Below are 27,540 nucleotides of genomic sequence, written 5' to 3' on the forward strand. Positions count from 1 at the left end.
TGTAAGTAGAATGCCAAAATTTTTCTTTTCAGGCTTCAAATATGCATAAATTATGGCATATTAAGATAACAAAGGGTATAGGTTATTGACAGAGTATAATACACAGCTGGCAAATGCATTGAATTACCTGTGTGCTGAGCAACATGCAGGGAGAGGAGTTAATACATTTATATTTTAAGCAGACTTGGTAGATAATACATTGAAGTTAAACTTCAAACTGCATTTCTATTGTACATAAAGGATTACTTTATTAATAATTTTCTTTCCAGAGTCCTAATATTGTAATGGACATTTCCTAATTCTGCATTTTGACCAGAAGTTAAATGTGGGACTGATATTGGTTTTTTTTTTATTTTTAGAAGGTAGGATGCTGTAAAGCTGCTGTAGATGTGAAAGTTAATCTCTAACTCCAGACATATTGACAGATGTGCCTCACGAGGTGCTATTGGCAGACTCCCAGTAATGACAGCCAGTACTAATCAGCTGATACACCTCATATTTTTAATTCTTTTGCAGTAGCCATAATGTAATAATAATGATCAGTCGCAACCAAATCCATCTTTTTTGTGAGAAGTCTTTCTAGAACATACTATTTCCGTTGTATGAGTAGTGTTAAAATTGCATGCTGTTATTTGTAAAATTACATCAAATAAGTCATTAATAAACATCTGACATGAGATTTAGAACCAAAGCTGAATTAGAGACATGATTAAACATTAATAAATTGCCATCTACAATGACCATGTAGTCAGAACATCAAAAAAGACTAGAAAAGACTCTGTAGTAAAATATAAAAATCTAGAATTATAAATAGAGATTTGGTCCACGGACAGGTTCATTGTTCTACTATTTACATTATGTATTAGAAGATTAATTTTCTTTCTTTAATAATACGACGTCCATATTATCCAGACTTAATCAGCACTGCTATTTCATTCTATACATTCAGTATACTGCTTGAGCACTGCTGAATGTCGGTCTTTTAAAATGGTGTTGACATTGTAGAAAACAGAGAAACAAGTCTTGGGCAGCAGCACTCTCTAGTAACCATTGATGTGGCATTCAATATTCTCTTCCGGAAACAACTTCAGAAGACACTGTCATGGATGCCCCCTCAACAGCCCACAGCCCCCACCCCCCCCCCCCCCCCCCCCCCCCACCCACCCAACCACCCACTTAAATTGTTACAGACGGGAAGCAGACCATGGAACTTGACACTGAACATGCTGAAAATGCAACTACAGCGAACATCAGTTGGGCCAGCGTGATGCAAATGAAACATTCACACACTGCACAAACAATTTCTGCTAACAATTCTTTTATGTAAAAGTCACCCACTAGCCAGTGTTCATTAGTGACACAAAGTGGATACCAGGATTTTGCAATGGATACCTGTACAGTTAACAGGATCTTAAATAGGATTTTGTTGCTTTTCTTGTTTGCCTCTGCTGGTGATGATATTCCTTGCACTGTTACACCAGAGACTCCATGCTTTCTGCTCCATTACAGTCATTGGCAGACATGGCCATGCCATTGGTTTCCAATGTAGCTGTAGGGTTTTCATCTTCCCTTGTACTGACTAGGCTGAGAACAGCTTTGTACAAAAACTGGTACTGATCCTGTGGAGAGATAATATGGTTCAGTCTTCTCGTAACAGTGTTGGGAATCATTGATTGGGTCAAAATTGCCCTGATACAAAACATGAAATGGCTTCTAAAATACAGCTAGTTCAAGATATAATTCGGTAATATCAAACAACAATTCTGTATTTCCTTTTTTGTAATTTCCCCAGTGAGACAAAAATAGATAACTCTTTACTATGTGCAACTGTCATATGATTACTTATTGAAAGTCTTTTAGAATTTGCTTCTCCGTAATGGCAAATTGTGCACAGTTAACCTGTGCTCTGAGTACAATGCTGCCGTTTAGCAGCTACCCTGCTTCCTGTCGGAATTCTGGCAAATCTGAGCAATGCAAGAATTGTGAGCATTTCATTTTCCCACAATTATCAGCACTCCGCAACCTCGACTACACCTCCGAGATTTGGTCAGAAGATACTCTAGCAAAGGTCCATCTAGTTCAGTGGAGAACTCTTCCCTGCCAAGGTGCATCATCCAGCAGAATGGATGGAATAGCAATTACCCTGAAATGACAACAGTCTGTGGCTGAATATCATCACAGCAGGTACCTTGGGTGCACTCATTCAATACCACCCCCACCCTGCTGAATCATACTGCACCTTTTGGATTTAAACATAATTCAATTACAGGGCTAAAGCTCTTGTGGTGTACCTTTTGGGGCAACATGATGGTTCAGTGGTTAGCACTGCTGCCTCACAGAGCCAGGGATCTGGGCTTAATTCTGCCTTCAGGTGATATTCTGCGTGGAGCTTGCTCATGTGTCTGCATGAGTTTCCTCTGGGTGCTTTGGTTCCCTCTCAAGTCTGAAGATGTGTGGGTAAGGTGGATCGGCCATGGGAAAAGTTGGGTTCCAGCAATAGGACGCGTCTGGGTGGATGCTGTTCAGATGATCAGTGTGGATTTGATGGGCCAAATGGCCTGCTTCCACACTGTAGTGATTCTACAATTGACACACATTCCCAAAGAAAAGTTGCCCAGAAGCCAGTGCTTTGTAAACAAAAAAAATGCTCCACCAGCCATAATATATTGGGTACCAACTGAATTTATTAATAATGGAACTTCTGCAGGAGGGAGGAGACTTTACCTTAGGAAGCTCCTAGCCTATCTGATTCAGCTCAACGATGGGCAGTGGAGTGCAGGAAGGAGCCCCAAAAAGGATCATGGCTGCCCCAGAAAAGTAAACCCAATGGAGAGGGTTTCTCAAACCTAGAGATGGGGGTTGGGGACCCCTCGTTTTGTTGGGCAGATGGCCCAGAGGAAAGGTGAAATGATATTTTCAGGGGGTGAGGCCCCTGAAATACGTTACCTGTTTCCTCCACTTGTTAACACATAGGTGTCCAATCTCTGATTGCAGTGGGCAGGCCATTTATAAGGTGGACAGTATTGTTCGGGTCAAGAGGTTTGCTGACAATTATTTGTTTGAATGATGTGGGTGAGCGAGCATATTATGGTTGTGCACTCAGGGGTGGGTATGAAGGTGATGGACTAATCACATGACATATTCTGCTAGCACTGGGGGCACCTAAAATCCAGCACATAAAATGTGATGATTTCAACACAAACACTGTCGATGTTCATTGGAACATTCCCCACGAGGCAGCCCACAGACTGAGATTGATGGAAAATCAAAGGCAACCTGGCACTCAGACCGATGGTTAAATATGTTTTTGAAATGCTTTGGCAAAATGGTAAAGAACTCTGCATTTATACACTGTGGTGGCAACTTACAATATCAGTGAAGATACCGGGCCTCAGTAAATTAATCATTTTAGCCACTTGATAAACATCCACTGAATCTTCACTTTCCAGTTGATGCATTAGATTAGTCAAAGCACAGAAGGTACCAGCTGTTATTCCTCCATGTCTGTGAAAAGTAGCAAAAGGAGTTTAGGTTTTTACACATGCACACACCAAGTATCAAATAGAACCTTCACATCACTTTGCTCTAATTGCTGTGATACAATTTCAGCCTAGTCCAATGCCAAATTTAAAAAGGTCACAGTCAACCTAATGAACACTAAAATTTCAAACAAAAATCAACAATGTCCCAGAATCACGCAGATATTACAAACTTGGATCAAGGGTAATGATCAACTAAAAATTCTACCAGGCCTGTCTTCCCTTCAGAGATAATGGGAACTGCAGATGCTGGAGAATTCCAAGATAATAAAATGTGAGGCTGGATGAACACAGCAGGCCAAGCAGCATCTCAGGAGCACAAAAGCTGACGTTTCGGACCTAGACCCTTCATCAGAGAGGGGGATGGGGAGAGGGAACTGGAATAAATAGGGAGAGAGGGGGAGGCGGACCGAAGATGGAGAGTAAAGAAGATAGGTGGGGAGGTAGGGAGGGGATAGGTCAGTCAAGGGAAGACGGACAGGTCAAGGAGGTGGGATGAGGTTAGTAGGTAGATGGGGGTGCGGCTTGGGGTGGGAGGAAGGGATGGGTGAGAGGAAGAACCGGTTAGGGAGGCAGAGACAGGTTGGACTGGTTTTGGGATGCAGTGGGTGGGGGGGAAGAGCTGGGCTGGTTGTGTGGTGCAGTGGGGGGAGGGGACGAACTGGGCTGGTTTAGGGATGCAGTAGGGGAAGGGGAGATTTTGAAACTGGTGAAGTCCACATTGATACCATATGGCTGCAGGGTTCCCAGGCGGAATATGAGTTGCTGTTCCTGCAACCTTCGGGTGGCATCATTGTGGCAGTGCAGGAGGCCCATGATGGACATGTCATCTAGAGAATGGGAGGGGGAGTGGAAATGGTTTGCGACTGGGAGGTGCAGTTGTTTGTTGCGAACTGAGCGGAGGTGTTCTGCAAAGCGGTCCCCAAGCCTCCGCTTGGTTTCCCCAATGTAGAGGAAGCCGCACCGGGTACAGTGGATGCAGTATACCACAATGGCAGATGTGCAGGTGAACCTCTGCTTAATGTGGAATGTCATCTTGGGGCCTGGGATAGGGGTGAGGGAGGAGGTGTGGGGGCAAGTGTAGCATTTCCTGCGGTTGCAGGGGAAGGTGCCGGGTGTGGTGGGGTTGGAGGGCAGTGTGGAGCGAACAAGGGAGTCACGGAGAGAGTGGTCTCTCCGGAAAGCAGACAGGGGTGGGGATGGAAAAATGTCTTGGGTGGTGGGGTCGGATTGTAAATGGCGGAAGTGTCGGAGGATGATGCGTTGTATCCGGAGGTTGGTGGGGTGGTGTGTGAGAACGAGGGGGATACTCTTAGGGCGGTTGTGGCGGGGGTGGGGTGTGAGGGATGTGTTGCGGGAAATACGGGAGACGCGGTCAAGGGCGTTCTCGATCACTGTGGGGGGAAAGTTGCAGTCCTTAAAGAACTTGGACATCTGGGATGTGAGGGAGTGGAATGTCTTATCGTGGGAGCAGATGCGGCGGAGGCGGTGGATTTGGGAATAGGGGATGGAATTTTTGCAGGAGGGTGGGTGGGACGAGGTGTATTCTAGGTAGCTGTGGGAGTCGGTGGGCTTGAAATGGACATCAGTTACAAGCTGGTTGCCTGAGATGGAGACTGAGAGGTCCAGGAAGGTGAGGGATGTGCTGGAGATGGCTCAGGTGAACTGAAGGTTGGGGTGGAAGGTGTTGGTGAAGTGGATGAACTGTTCGAGCTCCTCTGGGGAGCAAGAGGCGGCGCCAATACAGTCATCAATGTACCGAAGGAAGAGATGGGGTTTGGGGCCTGTGTAGGTGCGGAAGAGGGACTGTTCCACGTAACCTACAAAGAGGCAGGCATAGCTGGGGCCCATGCGGGTGCCCATGGCCATCCCCTTAGTCTGTAGGAAGTGGGAGGAGTCAAAAGAGAAGTTGTTGAGTGTGAGGACGAGTTCAGCTAGGCGGATGAGAGTGTCGGTGGAGGGGGACTGGTCGGGCCTGCGGGACAGGAAGAAGCGGAGGGCCTTGAGGCCATCTCCATGCGGAATGCAGGTGTATAGGGACTGGACGTCCATGGTAAATATGAGGTGTTGGGGGCCAGGGAATTGGAAGTCCTGGAGGAGGTGGAGGGCGTGGGTGGTGTCACAGATGTAGGTGGGGAGTTCCTGGACCAAAGGGGAGAAAATGGAGTCCAGATAGGTGGAGATGAGTTCGGTGGGGCAGGCGCAGGCTGAGACGATGGGTCGACCAGGGCAGGCAGGTTTGTGGATTTTGGGAAGGAGATAGAAACGGGCCGTGCGGGGTTGGGGAACAATGAGGTTGGAGGCTGTGGGTGGAAGGTCCCCTGAGGTGATGAGGTCGTGAATGGTGTTGGAGATGATGGTTTGGTGCTCGGGTGTGGGGTCATGATCGAGGGGGCGGTAGGAGGTGGTGTCGGAGAGTTGGCGTCTGGCCTTGGCGATGTAGAGGTCAGTGCTCCATACTACCACTGCGCCACCCTTGTCTGCGGGTTTGATGGTGAGGTTGGGGTTGGAGCGGAGGGAGCGGAGGGCTGCCCGTTCTGCGGGGGAGAGGTTGGAGTGGGTGAGAGGGGTGGAGAGGTTGAGGTGGTTAATGTCTCGACGGCAGTTGGAGATGAAGAGGTCGAGGGAGGGTAGGAGGCCTGGGGGTGGTGTCCAGGAGGAGGACTTGTGTTGGAAGCGGGTGAAGGGGTCATTGGAAGGAGGTTTAGGTTCCCGGTTGAAGAAGTAGGCATGGAGGCGAAGACGGCGGGAAAACTGCTCTATGTCCAACCGTGACTGGTATTCGTTGATGTGTGGTTGTAGGGGGACAAAGGTGAGCCCCTTACTAAGGACTGACCGTTCGTCCTCAGTCAGTGGGAGGTCTGGGGGGATGGTGAAGATGCGGCAGGGCTCAGTGTGGCTGTCTTCTCTGGGGTTGCTGGCTGTGAAGGTTGTGGGCGGAGCGATGAGGTTGTCGGCCGTGGGCGGGGTTCCGTCGGCCGTGGGCGGGGTTTCGCCGGCGTCGGCCGTGGGCGGGGTTTCACCAGTTTCAAAATCTCCCCTTCCCCTACTGCATCCCTAAACCAGCCCAGTTCGTCCCCTCCCCCCACTGCACCACACAACCAGCCCAGCTCTTCCCCCCCCACCCACTGCATCCCAAAACCAGTCCAACCTGTCTCTGCCTCCCTAACCGGTTCTTCCTCTCCCCCATCCCTTCCTCCCACCCCAAGCCACACGCCCATCTACCTACTAACCTCATCCCACCTCCTTGACCTGTCCGTCTTCCCTGGACTGACCTATCCCCTCCCTACCTCCCCACCTATACTCTCTCCACCTATCTTCTTTACTCTCCATCTTCGGTCTGCCTCCCCCTCTCTCCCTATTTATTCCAGTTCCCTCTCCCCATCCCCCTCTCTGATGAAGGGTCTAGGCCCGAAACGTCAGCTTTTGTGCTCCTGAGATGCTGCTTGGCCTGCTGTGTTCATCCAGCCTCACATTTTATTATCCTGTCTTCCCTTCAGCCCTGATTACCAAACCAATAGGGTGTCTGAACAGTAATTTCTATCATACCGCTGTCAGAAACAGCATATTATCAGGCTTGGTCCAAATGAGAATCTCCTCATGATAGCTGAAAGACTAGTAACTCTGTAGGATCCATTCAATAGCTGCATATCAATCTCTTCTCCAGGAAACGTTGGTTCAATCAAACTAGGCAGTTAATAGCCAACATCACTTTGTGTTTTGTTTGTCTAAATATGATAATTTCCATTTCTGAGAAGGCATTTTCATTAAAAATCATGTGTTTCATTTGAGACCTCTGTTGCATGAGTGATTTAAACTTAGAAAAGGAGAAAGACATACTCGTCATGGACAATAGTTGGCCCATCCCTTGTAGCAGCTTCTTCTCGTATTATGTTGAGGAGCTCAAAGGTTTTTCTTATAGGCCCGTCTGGATTTGGCCATTTTGGAGACTGATAGTGCCTCACTTCAAGCACATAGTCATCCTGTAGTGAAGGGAATTATAATTATAGCATTACTGATTATATAGCTCCGTTATGTTCAAAGAAACTACCTCTGACAGATTTTTTTCTTTTTGAAAAGCTACACAAATTAAAAGTAGGGTCACCATTGGACACTCTACAGACTTGCTTGTTCACATCTTCAGGATGCTGTCACCAAGGCTTAGACCTCTGGACTTTCTGAATTGTGAAATCATATCTAATTAAAAAATATGTTTCCAGATAATTTTAAGCATTTGATGCATTAAGAACTTCACTAATACCAATTAGAGGAAAATAAATTTAAATAATCCATGACCTATCTTGGAAGCAAACTATTATATGAACATATGTTTAGACAGATATCTCTCATGAATGGAGAGAGAGAGAACTGGCTTCTCAGAACACTTTTAGGATCAATATCCTAATCACTATCTGTAAACCTTTAGGGATTGGCCGCATCTTATGTGTCTCCAATTTCCACTATTTATTATCGGCAATCTTGCAGCAAGCTATGTTGCACCCCTACTGTACTCTTACTGTAACAAACCAATCCCAGGAGCTTCACATGAGCAATAACAAAAGGAGATGCTAAAATTACAAAGAGATACTAGGATTGATGATGAAAACATTAGCAAAGGTTTTAAGGAATGACTTAAAAGGAAAAGAAAAGGATGCAGAGATTCAGCGAGTTAATTGCAGAACTCAGAGCCTAGGCAGCTGGAAGGATGGCCAAAGGTGAAGTGATGACAATTGGAGCTGCACAGGAGACCAGAATTAAAATATCAACCATAACTTTTCAGATCTTTAGATAATTTATTCTCTTTCACTGGATGTTGGTATCAATGGAAAGGCTCTGCACATACTGCGTAAGTTGGCAAAGCAATGGCCAGCCACTTTTCTGAACCCTTGGTCCATGTTCTTGTCCTCTGGCCTTCATTCATATGAGACACATCTGTCCAAGCATGTAGTTATAGAGTGGTTTGGTTCCAAGGTAGGCCAAGAGGATTGTTCAAATTTATTTTCCTCCAATTGTAATTGGTGGAGTTCACAATTGGTGTCGTGCTTTCATGAACTTGAAATGTTCTTCTTTCTGGGTAGTAGAATCATGGGTTGGAAGGTGCTGCCTCAGGACCTTGGTGAGTGCCTGCAGTGCATCTTGTAGATGGTACATACTGTGGTCACTGTGTTAAAGGTGGAGGGAGTGAATGTGTACATGACAAATGGGGTACCATCCAAGCAGGCTGCCTTGCCCTGGATAGCTTCCTGGTGGAGGTTATTTCATCACATTCCTAATTTTCATCGTTGAATATTTAAAGGGAAGGTGGTTGGATTCTTTCTGGTCAGAGAGATAGTCATTGTCAGGCACTTGTGTGACATGGATGCTACTGCAATATATCAGCCTAGCCTGAATGTTGATATGGTCTTGTTGCATACTTACAATGACCAATTCAGTACTCAAGTTGTTGAGAGTGGTGCTGAAAACTGTATAATTACCAGTGAGCAGCCCTATTTCTGTCCTTATGATGGAGGATAAAATAGTTGAAGATGTTTTGGGCCTCGAATGCTAACATGTAGAACTCCTAAAGCAATGTCCTGGGTCTCACATGATTGACCACCAATAGCTACTGTCTTTGTACTAGACTCCAACCAGCGAAGAGATCTCCCCATATCCCATTGACTTCAGTTTTACTGGGGTTCCTTGATGTCAAGGCCAATTAATTGCCAGATCTCAAGTTCAGCTCCTTGTCCATGATTGGACAAAGCGTGTACTGAGATCAGGAGCTGAGTGGACATGGTGAAAAGCAAGCTAAGTGCCAGTGAGCCAGTTACTGCTCAGTAAGTGCCACTTTCTAGCACTAGTGATAATAACTTCTATCACTTTATTGATGATCAAAAGTAAACTGATGGGCCAGTGACTGACCAGGTTGGATTTGTCACCAGACTCATGGCTATAGAACATAGAACAGTACAGCACAGTACAGGCCCTTCGGCCCACAATGCTGTGCCAAACTTTTACCCTAAACCTAAGGTCTATCTCACCTCCACCCCTACCTTATACTATCATCCATATGCCTGTCTAATAGCCGCTTAAATGCCCCTAGTGAAGCCGACACCACTATCCTCTCTGGCAATGCATTCCACCTACCATGAGGCTATGACACATCTGGACAATCTTCTACATGGTTGGATAGATGCCAGCATCATAACTTGCACTGGAACAACATGGCTGGGACTGTGACCTAGTTCTGGAGCCTAAGTCTTTGGTTCTACTGTCAGAATGAAGATCGGGCCTGTGTAGTATGCAGCACCTTCAACTATTTATTGATATTATGTGGAATGAATCAAATTGGCTCAAGGCTGGAAGCTTTGATGCTAGTGAACTCAGGAGGAGGCAGAGATGAATCATCTGCTCAAGCAATTCTGGCTGAAAATGGTTGTAACTATATTAGCTTTGGTTTCTTCACTGTTGTGCTGCCTCTGCCATAAGTTTGTTTGTGACTTTCACTCATTGCTTCTTTCCCCACATTGTTATTATTCCTCTGTCCTCCTCAGTGGAGATGCCGGGTCAAGACAGAGAACATCACATGTGAAATCACTCAGCAGCATGTGTCACACAAAATCATGATCAGAAGTGAGACCCTGGATAATACTTTCTAAATCAGAAACAATGATAATGCCTCCCGCACCTAGCCAACTCGAATCTGCTAATTCAACTTAGACTGGGGAATAAACATAAGGGATCTTCTCAAAATATCTGTGCACTTAAGATAGCCCACTTATCTAAATCATGGATACCTAACAAAAGATGTCTGACCCCCATGGCTTCCAAGTGATAAATGTAGGGAGTAAAGCATTCGTGCAAGGCTAATGATCAGATACCTCACTTTCTAAAGCCCAGCATAATACTGCTATTGAGTAGAACATGTTTACTCTGTAATCTTGACCATTTGGTGAAACAGAAAACCACCTAATAATTACTCAGCAATGCAAAAGTGCTGAGACACCTCACAGGTTAAACAACACCTCCAAGATAGCACAAGCTGATTATTGTTTGACATGTGAATGCCATCTCAGAAATCAGCAGCAGCATTAAAGAAAGAACAAAATAGATTGGGAGATGGGGAAGATCACACATCTGTAAAATGCTTAAGTGGGACGTTAAGAAATCGTTAAAGAGCAGAAGCATTTGCACAAGAGGCATAATGAGAAAAAAAAGACACAATCTGAGGAGAGTTAATTGGAGTAGGAAATGTTAAAAACCAGCAATGTACAAATGACTCCAGTGGAAGCAAAAAGTAGGCCACTATGAGGTCTTAACCAGATCCTTTCAAAGCGTGAAAAAGAACTTTACATCACTAGATGGTACAGAATAAATTATTTTGTTGAAATCAAATGATACCTGCTGTTGAAGTGGTGTCGCTCTAGGTTTACAAAGTGTAAAGTTGATAAAGGCATGGTCAGAACTATTTGTTTTGGAGGCTAAACGGACAGCCCAGTGGTCAGTACTGTTGCCTCACAGCATCAGAGACCCAGGTTCATTTCCAGCCTAGGGTAATTGTGTGGAATTTGCACAATCTCCTGATGTCTGGTTTCCTCTGGGTGGTCCAGTTTCCTCCCATAGTCCAAAAATGTGCAGGTTAAGTGATTGGACATGTTAAGTTGCCTGCAGTGTCCAGAGACATATAGGTTAGGTGGACTAGCCATGGGAAATGCAGGGTTGCAGGTCTAGGGTACGGGTTTGCTTTGGGTGGGATGCTCTTCGGAGGGTCAGTGCTGACTCCATGGGCTGAATGGCCTGCTTCTACATTGTAGCGTTCTATGACTCTAATAGATTGTCACACGGGGACTCTTGGTCTCCTTACCTAAAAAAAGATTTGTTCAGCAAATGTTCACCAGATTGATTCCTAGGATGGTAGGTTTGCTGCAGGAGGAGAAACTGAGTTTGACTGGGCCTTTGGGCATTGGAGTTTAAAAGAAAGAGATGGCATCTTATTGAAATGTATAAACTTCAGTCACAGCTGGAGTGACAGGGTGCAGGGATGATGTTTCCCCTGGCTGAGGTGTAGCGGGGTCCGGAAGGAATTGCCAAGGTCTCAAAATACAGCATAGACCTCTTCAGATTGTGATGAGGAGACATTTCTTCACTTGGGTGGTGGATCTATGGAACTCTGCACTACAACAGGGTGTGGGAGGCCAGGTCTGTGAACATATTAATAAAGAAATAGGTAGAGTTCTTGAGGCTAAAGGTGTCAAGGGTATGGGAATAAAACAGGAATAAGGTGCTGAGATAGAGGATCAGCCTTGATCGCGTTAAATAGTAGAGAAGGCTCTGGGCTAAGTGGTCCACACCCACTCTTTTAATATCTCTCTGTTACCATTTAAAATAAGCAGTTGCAGAATTCTAATAGTTGCACCAAGCAAACGGGATCAGATTTGTGAATTACAGCCAAGCATTACACAACCTATGGCTTGTGTTTCAAGATGAATCAAATTACAACAGCCTCATAATGAGTCACCACTCCCCTTTGGGTTACTAATGTTTGCCCAGTTACCTGTGTTGCCTCAAGAATGAAATCCTGGATGATGAGCTGCTCCTCATTGGAAAGACAAAGATGGCTCTGGTTGATCAGGCTCACCGTAAACGTTTCACAATTCATTGCTTCCTCCTTCCTTGGCCAGTACTCAGATTCATTCTCAGTCTGTGAACAGCAATCCCATCATGTTTATACCCTCACAAATCTATTGGCTAACAGAAAATGACAAGCATTTTGTTTACGAAATTCTCACTGAAGCTCCTCGAGGGAAAACAGCCAGTTTTAACATGGGGTGGAACTGTATCGACTCTTGCTATGACCTGCTGACAATGATCTATTCCTATGCTGCTGTGCTGAAGACAAGCATTATCTAACTCCCTGTCAGGCATCAGTTGCAGTTGTTTTTGGCACATATGTTTTTTTTTGAAACAGGACTAGCATAACTCTGCATTTCTTTTAGAACATTTGAATCTTATATGTTTTGATCATAAGCATCGCTGAATGAAGTAATTTCTCCACTCAAATGCATGCCTACGGCTCAGGGAACAGCAGTGTCAAAATACTGAGAGCGTCAAATCCCATTTCAGTCCCATTCCAGGGACATGAATACAAAAAGTGAGGTGAAGGAAGGGAAGTGTCAGAAGTGCTATTCTCAGATGAGATATCAAACTGAAACCCTATCTGCCTTCTCAATTGCATGCAAAATAACACATCACTATTTTGAAAAGGAACAGTGGTATTGTCAGTGGTGTCTTGGCTACTACATTATTCCTAAAACAACAGAAATTCTGGTCATCTGCCAATATATTCCTCATTTCCTAATTTCCTATGTAACCTCGCTGGATGAGCCAAAGTACCAGGAAAACCTTGTTTCCACAATTCTTCTGTCAAAGTTCTCTGGCAAGAACTTTTGTGTTCACTCTGCCTGTATCTTTCAGTTTCCTCTTCACTCTATCTATATGAATTTACATATGTTATATAAAAGACATTTACCAATATAAATAAAATGCAGATATTTGTACACATGCGGCCGACTGCAATGTTTAATGGACTTTCTCTCCCCCCAACCCCCGAAATTATTTCAGGCCCTTTTTTTGTTGAATTGTATTTCTTTCTACTTTTTTTTGGCCGCTTGAGGAAAGAAGGTGGTGGTGGTGGTGGTAGAAGAGAAGGGGAACCGAGTATTTACTTTAGGGCAGGGCATGGTGTCTCAGTGGTTAGCACTGCTGCTTCACAGCGGCAGGGACCCAGGTTCGATTCCAGCCTTGGCAACTGTCTGTGTGGAGTTTGCATATTCTCCCTGTGTCTGTATGGGTTTCCTCCAGGTGCTCCGGTTTCCTCTCACAACCCAAAGATGTGCAGGCTGGGCAGGTTGGCTATGCTAAATTTCCCATACTGCCCAGGGATGTTTAGGTTAGGTGGATTAGGCATGGGAAGTCCAGGGTAGGGGAATGGCTCTGGGTGAGATGCTCTTCAGAGGGGGCGGTGTGAACTTGTTGGGCCGAATGGCCTGTTTCCATACTGTAGGGATTCTATGATTTTTCTGTAAGATCTAACCTCCAAGTGATCGGGAGATTGAGTACAAAATTCATTGCAAAACAATGAGGGGACTGTTCAGAAGCGGGCAAAAGACTCCCTCCGTTTGTGCACATTCTGTCATTGTACTGCCAGTGAATTCTTATTTCCTGCTCTGTAGGGTATTTGGAGTACATCAGTAAATGATTGGAACTGTGACAAAGTTCAATCGTCATTCACATGTTCAGACTGGGTTGTGACATATATATCTGAGATTTGGTGTGTAACTTTTATGTTGCAGAATTTGGCTCCTGCTAATAGAAATAGTTTTTCTGTGCATTAAGGATTCTTCCAATCCTTCTGGCTAAACCTGATGATAGAAACATTTATGGGTTGATTCTCAAAATTTCAAATTAAAATGAGCCAGTTTAAAAAATGAAATAAGATTCCATACCAGCACTTGGTTATCTGACAGCATGACAATTATTTGAGCATTGTAGTCCCATATCATTTTCCAAAAGTCCTTTGTGGTATGTGGCAGTGGATGTTGAGTTATAATGAACTCATTACTCTGATGAAATCCCTGGGAGTAAATACAAAACAAAGTACAAATGCACAAGAATGACAATCTCCATAATACAAATTCATCAGGTGGTGTTCATATCATTTGCCAGCGTGTCCAAAATTACAAAAATGAGTAAAATGAGAAAAGCAAATCCAATTCTTGCACAATTGAACTTCAGACAGTGAGATATGCATTTCAACAGCAGATGTATTTGGTGCAAGTGTTTGGTTCTTGCGCCATGTCAGAGCTTACAAAACCCCTGGATTGACACTTCGGTGCAGCACTAAGGGACAACTGCAGTCCTGGAGATGCCATGACTTCAAATAAGATCTTGTATAGACGCTTTCTATCTGCTCCCTCTGCTGGATGTATTTCCTGTAGAAAACTACAAAGTAGACCAGGGAAATTTTCTCTGGTGTCCTGTGCAATCCTTATCCCCCAATCCACAGCAAACTGTCTGGATATTATCCCATTGCTGCTGCATCAGCTTCCAGTGTACATATTGGATTCTGCATTTCCCACATCACAACAATGATTGTATTTCCTTGACTGGTATCTACCCACTCCCTCACCTCCTGCCCTCTTCCCCCTATTTGTTTGAATTAATCTTGTCTCAGTGCCTTTGATCCTCTAAACTACAAAATATGGCACCCAGTGCTGATAAAGCAGGCATGTGGCTGATTTTGTACCACATCTGCTTCCATTGTTTCCCAGTTTGGATTGTCCTGCCACTATTGGGAAGACAACTGGCCCAGAAGTTCACCCGGGAAACTCCTGCAAAGGTAAGTGGGCATTCTTAATCTGATCTTGGCCCGAAATAGCAATTCTGACCCAGATCGTACAATTTGAGCCACAGAGACAGATTACAGAAATGAGGAGAAAGGATGAGTGTAACCACAGATTAATTAATGAATAGCATCTGGCCACATGTGATTTTAAACCTTAGGTTTCACTTGCAGATTTGATGCACACATTGAGTCGTCATTTCCTCCCCAGCCCCTGTTTCTCTCATACAGAATTCAAAGTCTGGCAGGAGAAGTTGTACTTTGCTTGACCAGCACTAGCAGCAACTAACGGTGCCACTCAAAGATATCTAAGCTGTGATCTGGGAGCTTATTGCAGTCCAGTGAAGCACTTTCTGATCTCAAATATCTGCTCAATTCCACTTCCTTAAATATCTGACAGCTGGAAGACCGGGTAATTGCGGTTTCCTGATTGATTCAAGAATTCCTTTAGCACAAGGAGGGTTAAAAAATGAAAGTTAATCTTCACAACTTTAGGCTATGTGAAGTGAAAAGTTTGCATTTTGTGAATGGCTCATATTTTTGCCTAACTATATGCAGTCCATTCGTTAATAGAGACGTATGGACACAACACCCAGCATTGTCTAATCCTGATGTAAACCTACACAGACTCTTTTCAAGATGCTTACCGAAATATAAGAAGCATTGATGTAATCAGAGCCCTCTGTGGCTGAGGTTGAGAGTCCAACTCTTGATCTCTCCACTAAAATAAAAGAAAACACTTACTTTCACCTACAGGTTAGTGATAATGACAATAGAGCAGACCAGCTCCCTCAAATATTTGGGGTTTCAGAATTCTCACAATTCAGAATGCCACCAGTACAGCACTGTGGTACCATCCTGCACCCGAGAAACCATGACAATAGGTCTTCCTGTAATTTTTGCAATTCCTGCCAAAAGGAGATGGATGACAAAAGACAGGGATGCTTCCCTCTCTGGATATGGTGCATTTTTACATAAAAGCATCACTTTGTATCCAAAGGATTAAGATCTGACATTAAATTACTTAGATAATCATTTTAACTATTCATGCCCTAGAATTTTTATCTTAATTAATTTGTTTCTCTGCTACCAGTGGCTGAAGGAATTAAGTAAACATCCTTTCTTCTGGAACGCATCCCCTCCTGTTGGATCAAGCTTTGCAAAATTCAATTTCTCCTGTCATCCTAGGAAAAATGGTGCACTGTTGATTAGGCAGTTGGATGGATAATAAATTATTTGAATCTTACTTGGTCACAGATAATTTTTGAAGATTTTTTTAAAACATTTAAAAAAATAACCTCAGACATTTAAAACAGATTGTTAAGTTTTACCTCAATCGTCTAGCTCCTGCTTCATATCCACTGTCACTGTTACTGGGCCAGTAATTAACAAATTCAGAGTTGTAACTCCCTCCCTAAAGGCATTGTAGGTCTACCTAGACCAAAAGTACTGCAGCAGTTCAAGAAGACTGATCACCACGAACTTCCCAAGGGCAACTAGGGATGGGCAACAAACACTAGCCCAGCCAATAATACCCACATTTGAATGAATGGATTTTTAAAATTATTATTGAGAGAATACAATTTCAAATCCTGTCATGTCAATTTGAAAATTTGAGCGCAGTTTTAAAATGTTTGAAAGTAAAATAGCCAGCACCATTGAAAATTTTAGTGATTTGTCAAAAACTCAGTTGGCTCACCAGTGTCCTTGGAAGGAAATTTGCCACGCCAACATGCCTATATGGAACTCCATTCTCACAATAATACAACTGACTCTTAATTGCTTTCTAAAGTGGCCTGGTTATGTCAAAGCTTGACTCAAAGGCAGCTCACCATCACTTCCTCGGGGCTATGAGAGATAGGCAACAAATGCTTGCAATGGACCATATCCCAAGAATGAAAAAAAATTTAAATATTTCCACCAAACCACTGTATTCCAAGAGAACTGTAATATGTGCAATTATACATAAAGTGAGAACAATTAGGCATGAATAAAACCAAACGCTGCTCCAGATGGAAGAAAAACCTGAAAGGAATAAAGAGGATAGAGTTGTCAGGTGAATCAATCCTGATTGGGCACCCGTAGCTCCTATCTGCTAACTGAGAACATGGCACACGCATGAGAAGAAAGCTGCTTTCAGTTTACATTGTGATGAGTTGCCCCAAATCAGAGCTGTCAAACACTTATTTTTTGAATTGATAGGATGCAGACCCCTTTCATGTTAAATTGGTTACAGCCCTCCCAGTAGTGTTCAGTCTGAAAGAAACAAACATGGAAATAGTGCATTTCTTTCAGAGAACTTGAATGCTTGCATGAAGGCCAGTGGACTTGGTATTAAACTGCAAATGAATAGCCATCATACCAAATGAGCCTTTCTACTTCTGCAGATGAAACTTAAAATTATTAGTGGAATATCTTGAAGTCTTCTTTTCAGCCATAGACTCAAATGTAGTATCCGACCTCTACCATCATACACAATCATAAAGTATGTACACATTCAGTATTTCAGCACTGTGGCATGACATCGGTAAACCTTTTTAAAATATTTATTCAAATTAAATGTAAGGCTTTCAAATTAAAAACTGAAAATTTTCAAATAATGCAACCTTTAAACCTACCGGGAATGATAGAAGAATTTCTGTTTTTGCCTCTATTGCACAGCTTCAGTGCTGCAGAGTAATCACATTGCTTAGCATGAGGCTGGCTTACCAACTGTTGAGAGAAATAAAGAGAAATTGAGGGTTGAAATATAATTAATACCCTGAATGTGAATATAAAATGGATGTGAACTTGAATTCCATTCTGTGTTTAAACAATGATCTTGGATTCTGATATTGAGTCTTGAATCTCAATTATTAGCTCCTTGATTTTATTTATCTTAAATTTAATCTGGAAATTCAGATTTATTTGATTTTAATATGTTTCTGCCTTCTTAATATGCCAACCCACAACACAGAGTGCCCACATGTATCATCATCAACTTCCACCTTGATTAACCTGGCACCTCAGCTCTGTCCTCTGAAACCATGCTCTCGGGTCACAAACACACAATTTATGACAGACAGCAATTTATTTGGACTGCTTAAAAGTTTCCTGTATTTGCTGCTTGTAATGGAACCTTCACTGCACCAGCTACACTAAACCATTGCAATAAACCTCAATGCAAGTTAATGAGGAACTACATCTTATATTTCCATTACGTGTGTTATAGTCCTCTAGCCGTAATATTGATTGATCTTTTCCAAGGGGTGATAAAGGCTACTTCAGACCTTAACCATAATGTCCATTTCTTCTTGGACATCCAGTGTTGGAAGTTTTATCTGAATGCACCAGTGCTTCTGAGAACGTAGGTAGGTGTGTACAGGTTCTTGGTGGTGGGGGGGGAATTCCCCAAAAGTACATGGCTAATGAGATGATTTTTACCATGCATTCCTTTCACTTGCATTTCTCATCCACCACACCCCATTGTCACAGAAGGCCTCAACGCTTTGCCAAATTTTACATGCTTCCTCTCGACCCCTGCTATTCTGTTGTAACCAATTACAGCTCGTCTGGGTTCAGGATAACCTTTTTATTTGTCAGAGTATTGTCTCATTCGGGTACATCATTATCGTCTGTTACTAACTCATCTCCAATTTCTTTTCATGTCCTGTTTTTTTTACTGATTCTGTCCCTCCTGAAAAATTATTTGGTTGCAACATATTTCACTTGTGGGAAAAGTATCAAGGGTTCAGGGTTTGTCTCTCGCTGCAGACACTATTCAGCTTGCAGAATGTTTGCAGCATTTGTTTGATTATATTTCAGCTTTTTAGTCGTTTCTTTGCCCAAGCCTTTTAGAACAAAAGTCTCCATTTGTCTATTACAAAATTTTATTTCAGCATTCATTCAACTTATATGTACATGTATAATTATTTATGATCACAGACTTCCTCTGAAGGTTGGAGCAGCTGCGTTAGAATACTGCATTCTGACTTCTATTGGTGAACTGATCATTTTTAACCATCAATGTTACTCTTGTCTGGGTTTTGGGAACCAGGTGAAGCAACGGTTGAGGGAGTTAAGGTGAGATAGAAGATGGTTGGCAATATCAGTTAAATTTGTTGCCAATACTTTCTCAGGAAACATCAAAAGGAGGTAAGAATTTTTGCATTTATACAGCATTTTTTTCATGAGTACTGGATGCATCGATGTGCTTTACAGCCAAGGAAGTCCTTTTCAGCTGTAGTCACTGTTGTATTTTCCCAATGCAGCAATTCGTACACAGCAAAAATTGACTAAAAAGCAGTGACCAGACAATTTGACATTGTGGTGTTGAAGAGGAACAAATTAATAGCCAGGAGAGCAGAAGTAACTCCGTTGCTCTTCAAAATAATGACAATATTTTACATCCACCCAATAACTCACTCAGTTTTAAATCTCATCTGAAAGATATCGCATCCGATAGAGCAGCAACAATGCAGCACTGTGTAGGCTGTGAATTTTATTCTGAAATCCTAAAGTGGTATGTGAACTCAGAGACTTCTGACTCAGGGCAAGAATGGTATCAGCTGAGCCACAGCTGACATTAGAAAGGTGGACTTCATCTCAGAAGATGGCAAGGAAAGGAGCCACATTTGATCATTCAAATTAACTCTGACAATGCTAGCATCTTACTCCCACTGAGTGTCACAATAAAATGCCCAAAACCAATACCTGTGAAGTGACATTTTAATATTTTTACCTTGAATTGCTTCTCTAGATTTGTTTTCCCTGATGGTCCTGGTGTCAGAAGAGCATTGACATAGGCATATAAATGACTGGCTGGAACTTCTGTATCCTTATTAAAGATGGCCTCCACCAGGACATCATGAATGAAGATGTACTGCTCCTATTGAGAAAGCATATGAGACATGAAATTGCATAATTAGTTCCAGTCAATGTGCTACAAACATACGTTGCATGGACCAAAATATTAGTGATGTTGATTTAGACTTTGAGTAAGAACAGCCTAGCAGCTAAAAAAAACGTTAGTACCAGATTTAAGAATCCTTATTCACATATACATTCTCTTTTGGAGAGGAAAGTTGAGGATGGTTACAAATGTTGAAGGCAAGCTTCACAATGTTATATTCACAAGTATGGCAAGTCTTTTTTTTTCAGTCAGAAGCTGCTGTCTCCTTTCCACCATATTTATTTTTTCTTCTTTACTCCAGCATCCCACTGCACCTGACGAAGGGGCTGCACTCCAAAAGCTTGTGTGATGCCGAATAAACCTGTTGGACTATAACCTGATGTTATGTGACTTCTGACTTACTCTAGCTTCCAAATGGTTGTTCATCTCCTGAACCCATTTCCTCTATAACTTAACAGATTAGCAGATTGTGTACCCTCTGGTGTGGGCCAGTGTCCCTTCATTCTCTCGTTGCACTTGAACACTACTTGTTTCATTATAAAAACTAGCTAAGGCAGATCTTTCAATCTGCTGTTACGGTTCGTATAGGATCATGGACTAAATAGCCTTTTCATTTCTGTTTCACACTGCTTTTCAACAAATTACTCAGCTTCTGTGTGTATACCATTTAATGGGTTCACACCTAGACTTTTAAACAAAATTGCTCTCGTAATAATTAAGCTAGAACTTATTAGTTGTTAGTTAATAGTTCTATGCTTTAACTTATCTTTGGAATAAAGTTTAGTTACACTTTCAGATTAGTTTCACTCTGGTGAAACATTAAAAATTATAATTTAGCCAATTTCCATATTCCTTTCAGGAATTTTAATAAATGTTCTTGCAGAACTAATAGGGCCACAAGCAATAATAAATAATGATTTACCTTCAACATTTGAGAGCTTCATCCAAGAAATTGAGTTTACTCCTCTATTCTCTGCCTATTCATATACCTGTCAATGTGCCTATTAAACATTGTTATTCTGTTTGCTCCACTACCTCCTACCACAACATATTCTTATACTTACCATCCTCTGTGTAAAAAACCTTGCTTCTCCCATCTCCTTTAAACTTACCCACTTTTAACTTAAATCTACGTCCCTCAGTAATTGACATTTCTATCCTAGGAACAAAACAGACTCTGTCTATCCATTCTATCCATGCCTCTCATAATTTTGCAAACTTTTGTCAGGTCACTCCTCACCCTTTGATGTTCCAGCAAAGACAAACCAAGTTTTCCAGTCTCTCCTCATAGCCAATACCCTCCAAAGCAGGCAACATCCCGGTAAACTATTTCTGTGCCCTCTCCAAAGCCTCCACATCCTTCTGGTAGCGTGGCAACCAGAACTGTACACAATATTCCAAATGTGGCCTAACTAATGTTCTATATAGCTACAATATGACATTGAAATTTTTATACGGTGTGCCCTGACTGATGAAGATAAGCATACCATATACCTTCCTGACTACCTTATCTATCTGTATTGCTACTTTCAGGGAACTGTGGACCTGTACATATAGATGCCTTGGTATACTGATATTACTAAGGGTTCTGTCATTTACAGTATACTTCCCTTCTGCATTAGATCTTCCAAAATGCCTCACTTCCCACTATCTGGATTAAACTCCATCTGCTATTTCTCCATCCAAGTTTCCAGAAGATTTATATCCTCCTCACTCCCGCAAACTCTGTGTCATCTGCCAACTTACGAATCAGGCCACCTACATTCTCCTCCAAATTATTTATACATATATTACAAACAACAAAGGTCCCAACACTGATGCCTGTGTAACACTACTGGTCACAGATCTGTAGTCAGAAAAACATCCTTCCACACCACTACTCTCCATCTCTATGACTATGTCAGTTCTGTATCCATCTTACCAACTCACCACAGATCCCATGTGACTTCACCTTGCGTATCAGCCTGCCATTAGAGACCTTGTCAAAGGCTTTGCTAAAGTCCATATGACAACTAATGTCCCCTGCCGGAGCCACAGGATCATACAGCATGGAAGCAGACCCTCCTGTCCAAATCATCCATGCTGAACAGACATCCCAATCTGACCTAGTCCAGTTTTCCAGCTTTTGGGGCATATCCCTTTACTCATGCAGCCAATTTTTTTTATTGTTGTAATTGCAATCACTTCTCCATTTCCTCTGGCATCTCACTCCATGCACACCACTCTCTGCATGAAAAAGTTATCTCTCAATTCTTTTTTCCCCTCACACCTTAAACCTATGCCCTCCAGTTTCGGACGCTCCCAGGAAAAATACTTTGTCTATTCAGCCTATCCATGCCCCTCATGATTTTATAAACCTCTAGAAGATCACCCCAAGGCCTCCAATGCTCCAGGGGAAAATGTTCCAGCCTATTCAGCTTCTCTCTATAACTCAAACCCTCTGACCAATGAAGGCAAGCGTGCCAACACCTTCTCCACCACCCTGTCTATCTGTGACTCCATTTTCAAGGAACTACGCACCTGCATCCCTCGGTCTCTGTTTGGCAACACTCCCTGGTACCCTACCATTAACTGTATAAGTACTGCCCTGATTTGCCTTACCAAAATACAACATCTGACACATATCTAAATTAAATTCCATCTTACTCCTTGGCCCATTGACCTATCTGATCGAGGTCCCATTGTATTCCGAGACAATCTTCACTGTCTGTGACTTCTTCAAAAAATCAAGTTTGTGAGACACAACCTTCCCCACACAAAGCTGTGCTGCCCAATGCTAATAAGGCTGTACTTTTCCAAATGTGAGTAAATCCTAACCCTAAGAATCTTCTCCAAAAATTTCCCTAACATTGTCATAAGACTTACCAGCCTACAATTTCCTGGATTATCCCTGTTGCCCTTCTTAAATAAAGGCACATCATTGGCCAGTCCCTATTCGTCTGGGACCTCTCTTGTGACTAAAGAGACTAAGAATTTCGTACAAGGTCCCGACAATTTCCTCACCTGCCTCCCTCAGCATTCTGGGGTAGGTCTTGCCAGATCCTAGAGACTCAACTAACTTAATGCTTTTTAAAACACCAACCCCTCCCCTCCGTTTTTATATTTACATGGCCCAGAACATCAACACACTGTTCTTGAGACTTACCATCCACAATGTCCAATATTGAAGCAAAGTATTCATTAAGTATCTCACTCACTTCATCGGACACTATGCCTAAATTCCCTCTTTTACCTTTGAGTGGATCTACCCTTTCTCTAACTACCCTCTTGCTCCTTGTAAATGTATACAACACCTTAATCCTGTTTGCCAAAGATATTTTATGGGCTCTTTTAGCCCTCCTGAGCTCTTTCCTGCTATCTTAGTAATCTTCTTGAGCTTTGTCTGACTTCAAGTCAAATGTTTCAGTCAACTGTTTACAGAGTATTTTTATGGCATTCATCAGATCTTCTTGAACTGCTATTTTTTCTTTCCAGTGTGACACAATGCATTCTCAAAATTCACTGTTGTACTGGAGAAAGAACATCTGGCAATCCTTAAATATAATGATAACTTATGCTTTCTAAACTGCAATGCTATATATTTCCTCATGAAAGGACGTCAAATTGTTGTATTATAATCCAAAAATGGTTGGTTTCAAGTATTTATTTTAGAATAAAGCTCCTACAAGAACTATTACTCCTTTCAACATTTAGATTTCTTCTTACCTCAGTTTGTACTAAGTAGTTCCTTTGTGTTCTGATGTGTTTGAGAAATCCCAGCACATTTACAGTGCCTTTGTGCTTGATTTGTTGTAGCATGCTGTCTATTACAATGTATGTGCCTGTCCTTCCAACACCAGCACTGTAAGAGAAATAACACTGAATATTATAAATTTTATCAGCTAACTCCTCAATCCTTAATGACAACCACATCTGTCTGTTCAGGTGTCTACAGTAGTGATAATACAGAGCATGTGCCATTTTATGATCAGAATTCCAAAATCCAATTATTCAGGTCCAAGCAAAAATAAAAGATCACTGCGCAGCATAAACTCAGATTTTTCTGCCCTAATGTTGCAAAAATCCTCAGAATTATCTAATGGATAAAGTGTCAGATCAGAAAATACGCTGATTGTTTGGCATTTTGGTGAGATACACAAAATGGCAGCACCCATCATTGATTTTGAAGAAATCCGCCCACAAAAATCTAGCAAGCTCTGTGGTGTGTATTGCACCATTCTCAAATTATTTTCGATCCTGGATGAATTTTCGGCTTCCTTAAACAGAGTTATATCCTCAAACAGTCTAAGTTACCAATCTCATTTGAAGAATTGTCACGTACAGCAGGCCTGGAATAGAAAGCATTGACAATCTTCATAAGAGTGTGAAAAATGATTGGAGGTACACATTGGAGTAGAGAAGTTAAAATATGATAAACAAACCTTAAAATTTTTGAAAATTTGTGTAATTTTAACATAATGGAGAAATGTAACAAATTTAAGAGAGATTGTTGAGGAATAATGATGACTTGATAAACTTTAAAACCCAATTATACCTCATTCAACAAAAAACAATATTTTTCAAGTATTTTTACAGAGATGCTAATAGTAAATTAAATTTAATAAAATCAGTAATTTGCATTTCAAAAACAAAATCAGATATTGCTGGAAAATTTCAAGCAAGCCAGCCAGCATCTGTGGGGAGAGGGTAGAGTTAACGTTTTGGGTCCAGTGACCTTTTTTCAGAACAATCAGTACGGTAATTTCCAATTTTTTTTATCTGCAAGTTGTTCTCTGAGGAACAAGGAGTCACTGAGTGTGACTTCTGAATTTCCATGCTTAACTGCACAGTTGCTGTTAATTGCTGAGGAATGATGATGAATGTTGACTATTTCACTACTGTTATCATTGTGAGCTCCAGGTATTGCGATAGATGATTTTCAATTTAAAGCTAGCAATATTAGGAAAAATTAGGTTGTTTAAAATCAGTTGCTATCTCTCTCTTTGTCACAAGTAAACATTGATCAATGGTATTCGGGATAAGAGTTTTATATGCTTCAAAGTTAGAATGAAAGCATTATAATGTCTTCCTGGATTCATTTCTCTTTACGAATGTGACATGGGCAGCAAACCTCAAGACTTCTCTTTCAAACCCAGTTGTTGGGTCCATAGTAACCACTTTGTGCTTCAGCAGTAGCCAAAGGAAAGCCTGAGTGCAGGGCCTCTCATTGTTTGGTGGCTATGGATACACAAAACTAGTCATACTGTCAAAACACAGAACAGAAGAGAAGACGTTGTCAACTCTGTTCAATTCTGGACATCCCCTCCCCTGAACATTTTAAAAAGTCATTTTAACCAAAAATGAATAAAACTGATGTGCCAGACTATGGCCCTGATGCACTTATCAATTTTAGTTACAGTTGAAGGCAACAATTATATAAAATTATTAGCTGATTCAACACCGCCAATTCCCATTGCAAGTATTATTAAAATTACTCATACTAGCACTGCTGATGTAGCATATAAATACTATGGTTTAGGGAACAGGTCAAAGACTGGGAAGTAACTCATCTTCCGATTCCACAAAACCTTTGTACATATGGTAGGTATAAGCCACAAGTATGACATAACCTCAACCACCTAGAAGGACAAGGACAAATGATGCATGGGAACATCATTATTTGCAAGTCACCATCCAAATCACAGACAATTGTGACTTGAAACTATATCATTGTGTCTTGACCTGGTCAAAATTCTGGAAAGCCCTTTCTATCAGCATTGTATTGGGTGCATTAATACAACATGGACTGTCGCATTGCAGGGAGACACCGATTACCACATTCTCAGAGATAAGCCAAAATATGTGCACAGTTGATTAGCAGCTTTCACAACTACTGGCATTTTACCAATTTACATTTGATAAGCCTTGTGGTGAAAATGAGAAACAGTTGCATTTATATAGAAATTGAACAGATCCCCATTAAATCTGTAAACAATTAATTCTGAAGTACAGTCAGTGTCATGGCAGAGGCAGATAAGGCAAACATTCTATGCACAGTAAAGATCCATAAAATGTGTCAACTGAATGAATGGTTACTTAAAGTGTCACTGCTAGAACTGCTTGAGGAAGGAATGTTGGACAGGTGAAGTGAATTCCTTTCTTTGAAGAGTACCATAGGTTCTGTTACATCCATATGAATAGGCAGACGGGCCTCAAAGTAATGTATCAGTATAGCATTCCTTCAATACACAAGCAAAGTCAGTCTAGATTACATCAATCTAGTGCTAATACTCAGCATGATATTAGATGTGAGCTCACTGAACAGGTCAGGCTGTTAAACTTGAATTCCTTGGATCAGCGATAAAAGAAGATCAGACAACTTCCGTTATGGTTATCGTCCAATACTCATATCATACAACTCCAAGTGATGCTCCTATCTTCTTTCTTCCTCAGTAAGGAACCTTCCTCAGCACTTCTTATGACCAGAGAGCGCTGAAAAAATGATGTATTTTCCAATCACCTGCCTACCCTTGCAAGTAAAAAAGTTCAATAATGGTGCTCTGGACCTCAACCATCAAGAAACATCAGTGAACATGTCAACTCATTGCAGCTATTATGGGAATACTCAATAGCTTCCAGCAAACACAGGGTAAACTATCTAGTTCACCTACTCTAGCATTCAGTCTGTCAGCAGTACTAAGCTAAAAACATTTAAACACCAAGTTTCCGCAGTGAATAGTATCACATACCTGCAATGAACTAGGACAGGTCCCATAAGATTAGTCTTAGCAGCTGCCGAATGTCGTATAAATGTTAAGACAGGAAGAGCATACTCAGGAACACCCATATCAGGCCATTGAGTGTAATGATATTGAGTTACTGTATGATCATTCTGCCTTCCTTTCTGGGATCCCTGTGTCAGAAGCATAGTTTAGGTCTTTAGCAGTCTTTGGTTTTCTTTAGAAATTAAACAAAGTCAGTCCATGCATACAAGTTTTACTCTTAGCTCATGTGAACTCAACATATGTAACAATACAAAAATAATTCATTAATTTATCAAATTCTCTTTGCTCCCATCAGACAAAATTTCCTCCACTGCAGGTATTAACTTATACTGGGGTGTTGTGATCAACAGGGAGTACCCTCAGATTCCTCAATTAAGTATCAGCTTTGTAGACCAAGAAGTGGAATTTCATCCTTCCCCTTACAAATGTCTTTTCTATGCTCTTTTCCTTCATCCCTCATACATAACTTTTTTTTTAGAATGGTGACATGTAGGTGTTGGTTACTTGAGTGGAAGGTTTTAGTCCTAAAAATTAAGCCAAACAGTACATTCAGACCAGTGGTATAAATCCAGAATGTGCCAGACAGCAAGGACTCCTTGAAGAGTAATGGAATAACGGGGTGGTTTACAAAAGCTGGATTAAACATTGAAGGCCATTGGAAATAAAAATAGAAAGTTCTGGAGAAGGTCAGCAGGACAGCATCTGTTGTGAGAGAAACAGAATTAGTGTTTCAAGCCCAACATGGCTCTTCTTCAGGAATGAAAAGGGCTGGAAGATGGTGTTGACAAAGTAGGAGGAGGAGAAGCAAATGGAGCAGATTGTTCAGGTGATCAGAGCAAAGGACAAAGACTATGATTATGGTGGAGAAGGAGAGAAAGAAACATAAAACTGGTGACAATGATAGTGTTTGAAAGAAAAAATGGATCCAATCTGCCGACAGAAAAGTCAACGAGATACAAGCAGACC

At 41.9% G+C, this 27,540-nt stretch overlaps 1 protein-coding gene across 3 annotated transcripts in view; it reads right to left on the bottom strand.

Moving 5' to 3' along the window:
* Window positions 1-1,174: 1,174 nt before the first annotated feature.
* LOC125460698 (receptor-type tyrosine-protein phosphatase zeta-like) overlaps window positions 1,175-27,540 on the bottom strand; it is a 242,061-nt gene continuing 215,695 nt past the window's right edge. For all 3 annotated transcript variants that reach the window (XM_048548418.2, XM_048548417.2, XM_048548419.2), the window contains 10 exons: window positions 26,539-26,702; window positions 23,516-23,651; window positions 19,640-19,786; window positions 17,538-17,631; window positions 15,567-15,640; window positions 14,024-14,152; window positions 12,073-12,219; window positions 7,380-7,522; window positions 3,369-3,504; window positions 1,175-1,619 (listed from right to left, as the gene is read on the bottom strand). In XM_048548418.2, the coding sequence (XP_048404375.1) occupies window positions 1,473-1,619; window positions 3,369-3,504; window positions 7,380-7,522; window positions 12,073-12,219; window positions 14,024-14,152; window positions 15,567-15,640; window positions 17,538-17,631; window positions 19,640-19,786; window positions 23,516-23,651; window positions 26,539-26,702 (1,317 nt within the window). In that variant the 3' untranslated portion in view covers window positions 1,175-1,472. The remainder of the gene's footprint in view (window positions 1,620-3,368; window positions 3,505-7,379; window positions 7,523-12,072; window positions 12,220-14,023; window positions 14,153-15,566; window positions 15,641-17,537; window positions 17,632-19,639; window positions 19,787-23,515; window positions 23,652-26,538; window positions 26,703-27,540) is intronic.

This window comes from Stegostoma tigrinum, chromosome 18 (genome assembly GCF_030684315.1).
Source record: "Stegostoma tigrinum isolate sSteTig4 chromosome 18, sSteTig4.hap1, whole genome shotgun sequence".
Classification (NCBI taxonomy): Eukaryota; Metazoa; Chordata; class Chondrichthyes; order Orectolobiformes; family Stegostomatidae; genus Stegostoma; species Stegostoma tigrinum.